This window comes from Stegastes partitus, unplaced genomic scaffold, assembly GCF_000690725.1.
Source record: "Stegastes partitus isolate 25-593 unplaced genomic scaffold, Stegastes_partitus-1.0.2 Scaffold1251, whole genome shotgun sequence".
Taxonomy (NCBI): Eukaryota; Metazoa; Chordata; class Actinopteri; family Pomacentridae; genus Stegastes; species Stegastes partitus.
This window is the reverse complement of record NW_007578982.1, coordinates 18715-23240: the sequence shown is the minus strand read 5'-3', so window position 1 is coordinate 23240 and position 4526 is coordinate 18715. Positions and strand designations below refer to the sequence as shown.

Genomic DNA, 4526 nt, shown 5'->3' with positions numbered 1-4526 from the left:
ATTATATAGTCATATTTCCATGCAGTTGAACTGTTTTGGTCTATGAGGAATCCAGGCTAACATTTGTATGCAAAGTGGACAATCTCTATATTAAATATGCATATATGAAGGAAGATCTAGATCCAGGGCCACCAAACCCTCTGAGATGTTAAAAGCTGTTTCTTCTGTATCAGTGAAGGTTTAGCTCATTAGCTCCTGTAATTGACTTCTTGCCAACAGTACCACGTTGCAGCTTGCAGGTTTACAAAGCCCTATTAGCTCTCTGTGGAGGATCTGAGCCTCAGAACTGAACGAGTTTGATCAATAAATTGGACTCATTTCAGAGCAACAGCTCAAACTTCAGAGGGAATCCACAATACAGCAAAACGCCTCATTGATTGTAAAATAAAAACCGCTTTAATTTCCCCAAATCCCGACTGAAACCAACGAATAAATTAGCGTCTCCTCCAGCTGCTGCGAACACTCTTCACCGGATCTCTGAGGAGTCGCCTCGTTCAGAGTTAATTTACAGGAAAATGAGCAGCGATTGACACGAAACAGCGCAGATGTGTTGGAGGGAAACGTCGAGCTGCTTGGTTTAGTGCTGCTGTTGCTTTATTAACCTTTGTAGAAACCTTAACAGAACATTGTTAAATATGCAAAGTTCGCTCTGAATCAACTGTTATTTGCCTTTTAAAAGCTTTAAAATACAACATTGATCTCTAAATAATAAACACTGGATTTGATCATTTCTGATGTGGATCAATAAGCTGAAGGGAATAAAAACTGCTCCAGCGTCGCCTGATTTTTCCAAAAACCTGCAAAACAAAAACAAATTACTCTCACAACCTTTAAAAAGCTAAATGCCATCAATCAATTAGCCGCTGATGCTCGAACACGCTTATTTAATTCATTACTGCCGGTTATTCTGTGAAGAGAAGAGGCTCCTCAGGAGGAAACGAATTCAATTAGACTCAATGCAGAGAAAACCGAAAACTGAAGTTGAAGCTTTTTCAGACACTAAAGAATAAAAAAAACAGTTAAAATGTGGGAGGAAGAATGTGGCAGAAACAGTATATTAGAAACTGCAAAAAGCTGTAACATCAGGTGAAAATGACAAATATATATAATATGTGCAAATATCTGCAGAACAATATTATCAACAGATTTGAAGAATGTGTTTCTTGGTGAGAATTTTGTATGTTTTGCTCCTTTGGGAAGATTTTCCTTCAACTTCTCCTTCAGAGTCTCTTTATTTCCTCTGATACCAGGAGGCCCAGTCCTCATGGAGCTCAGACGCTTCATCAACGCACCTGTTTGATCACTTTAACAGGAATCACAGCGACAGAACAAGAGTCACATAAAAGAGAGATCAGTGATGTTTTCATACAGAAACACACATTTCTCTAATGTAGGGATGAATTCTGACCTGTTAGGACGTATTGATGTCATGATGAAGCATCTTTATGAGGCTGCTGGAGGCTGAGGAGTTTGTTTCAGGGTTTGTTTGGGAGAATAATGTCCAGACAGAAGCAGTGGAGCTCCGAGAAGATGCTGGAGATGCACTCTGAGGCCACGGTGTGTTTACAATTTAAAAAAAGAGTTAATTCTTTATGAAAAGTTTCAAACCCTTCATTGTTTACATGTTTACTCGCTCAGCGTCTCCGGTTTAGAGTTAAATCAGAGCAGCTCTGCCTCTGAGGCATCAATCAACTGCTTCCTGAATCCTGCTGAGTGTTCAGAGGCATCGTGTTGATTTATGAGGGAGGAGGTCGAGGTGGAGGACGGGCTCACGGAGCACAGGACTCTGATACCAGGGTTCAGGGTTAAAAACCATCATCAGTCCAACACACTGTGAAAAACAAATGATTTACAAAGAAAAAAAAAGTTTTTAACGGTACTTTCTGAGCAATTAACTGTTGTTTTACAGATTTGCCCCATTTTCCCCCAAAAGCCCAAAAATCTGTATTTTTAGATTCAAGATAAGCTTTATTGGTCACATACACATTTATACACAGTACAACAGGCAGTGAGATGTATTTAGTACCAGCCTCCAGTTTCAATAATAATAATAATAAAAAAATTACAAATTAAATAAAGAAAATAAATAATAAAATGAAATAATAAAGTAAAAACAAAAGAATAAAATAAAATAACTAAAATCATAAAATAAAAAAATAAAATAAACTGAAATTAAATAATAAAATAAATAAAATAAAAATAAGCATTAAAAATGATCATTCATTCTGTCAATACATTTCAATGAAAAATACTTTAAAAAAAATTTAAATCGCGCTGAAATGTCATTGTTTTACATATATTTGCTGTGACTTGAATTAATTATTTTTTTGAGGTAACAAGTAAAATAACAGAAAGTATTAATTTACACAGTAACCCTAAAAACAAACAACAAAAACAAAAACAGGCTGAAACTGTAAATAAATATTCAGAAACTCAGAATTTTTACAATTTGTTCTTTTAAATATTTGACTGTAAAAATGGCACAATTTGTTTTACTCCATTCAAACCAGCAGACATCCTGACTTTACAGATATTTATATTTTTGAAAATGAGTCATTTACAAAGTGCGACCATGAAATTACCATTTCACTGTGTTTAAATGAACTAAAAACATCTTTATTTTATAGATATTTGCTGTTATTTTCACAGTTTTTCAAAGTTAAAGTTATTCAGTTTTTAACATATTTTTTGGGGCATTTCTTTTGAAATTATAATTTAACCTAATTTGATTTTTATTTTGTAAATAACAAGCTCAAGGAACCAGTCCTGAGCTTTCCGTGTTCGTATTTTTCTTCATACTCGGTTTCTGATTCAAACATTGGAGGAGCAGGAGTGGAGCTGGTGTGCTGGAGCTGCAGCGTTGGTGGCCTTCACCGTCTCCACACAGCCACATCTAAACATGTTAATCACATGGAAGCTGTTCTGAGGCTGGATCGGATCCGTCTGGTTCTGAATGTGCAGCTTTGATGCACGTGGATGAGTTTGAAGGAGCTGAATCAGCGCCTTTAGCAGAAACACTCAGGATGCGTTCAGCGTCACATGAACACAATGTCCAGGAGTCAGAGTTGTGTTTGTGCTGCCTCGGTGCTCGTCAGCATGCAGCTCGTCATCAGGCGTTAACGAAACAAGGACGTATGAACGGTCAGAAACCACCACGTGGAGGTTAAAGTGAAGGAATGAATGAATCTGATGGGAATAAAAGGTTTGAAGCAGTTATGGAAAAGTCCTCACAAGTGTAGGAATGTGTTGAATTTGTGTTCAAATGACACAACAAACAAACAAACAGCTTTTGAAGTTATTCATCACGTCTCCACTGAGCGTCTGCTTCAAACCGGCCACTTAATTTCATATTGTACAACATTTGCATTTCTTTTCTTTCCTCCTCTGCAGAGGAACTCCCCCTGAGCGACAGATTAAACTCTCTGACGGCTCCACATTAGACATCAAAGCAGGAAGCTGATCAAGCTGCTGCTGCGTTCAGGGCGTTTAAACTGTGGAAGCGTCTGATGGAGGAAGTTCTCTGAGATGTTTCTGAACGCTGGGATTAAAGCCTCTCGTTAGTGGAGGATGTGTGTTGATGAGTTCATCCTCCTGTAGCTCTGCAGCAGTCTGAACTATCACCGTTGTTTCTCTGCTTCGTCTGTCCCACCAGGAGCCGGAGGCTGGTCTCCTCTCAGCTCAGACGGGTACCAGTGGCTGGAGGTGGACCTGGGCGGACGGACCCAGATCACCGCCGTGGCCACACAAGGCCGCTACGGCAGCTCCGACTGGCAGACGAGCTACCTGCTGATGTTCAGCGACACCGGACACAATTGGAGGCAGTACCGGCAGGAGGGCAGCATCGGGGTGAGTCTGACACCGAACCTAAAGGCCTTCATTTTAATCTGATCACAGACCAACGTTTCTGTCTGTAAGAGTCACAACGGCACCAGAATGGATCCAGAACCACCTTCAAACCTTAAAAGTTTGACCAACATTAACAGATAAACACACACAAGAAGAGGTCATGTGGAGTGATGAAGTGATGGAGTGATGAAGTGATGGAGTGATGAAGTGATGAAGCGATGGAGTGATGGAGTGATGGAGTGATGAAGTGATGGAGTGATGGAGTGATGAAGTGATGGAGCGATGGAGTGATCAAGTGATGGAGCGATGGAGTGATCAAGTGAAGGCTCTTCGTCGCCTCCAACTGTTTCTTTCCTCTGAGTTTATTAAACATCTGCAGCTTCAGATCCATCTGAGTGTCTCCAACGCAGTAGCTTCTTAAATTAGTTAGAATTATAAATGATCCCCGACATGGAGACGGGATGGTTCAGGATCAGGAAGTAAACGTGACATGTGACCTGGTGGGGGAGGCGGCCATTTTGAAAAAGTTCAAGTCAAGACTTTAAGTCAGTTGTGTTTCCTGTCGTTTGTTTTCGGTTTTCACTTGTTTCTGGTTCAGTTCAGGAAAACATGTTGTGTTTTTAGACACCTTCAGCTCAGCACCACAATGACTCGTCATAGTTTGGGTTCAGATTCGACCC

General features: G+C 39.9%; 1 protein-coding gene across 1 annotated transcript in view; it reads left to right on the top strand.

Annotated features, from left to right (window-relative positions):
- Positions 1-4526, top strand: part of LOC103369171 (contactin-associated protein-like 3) — a gene marked incomplete at its 3' end in the record, with an annotated part of 27098 nt that overhangs the window by 4000 nt on the left and 18572 nt on the right. The window contains exon 3 of the mRNA XM_008297820.1: positions 3653-3846. Coding sequence (XP_008296042.1) covers positions 3653-3846 — 194 coding nt within the window. The remainder of the gene's footprint in view (positions 1-3652; positions 3847-4526) is intronic.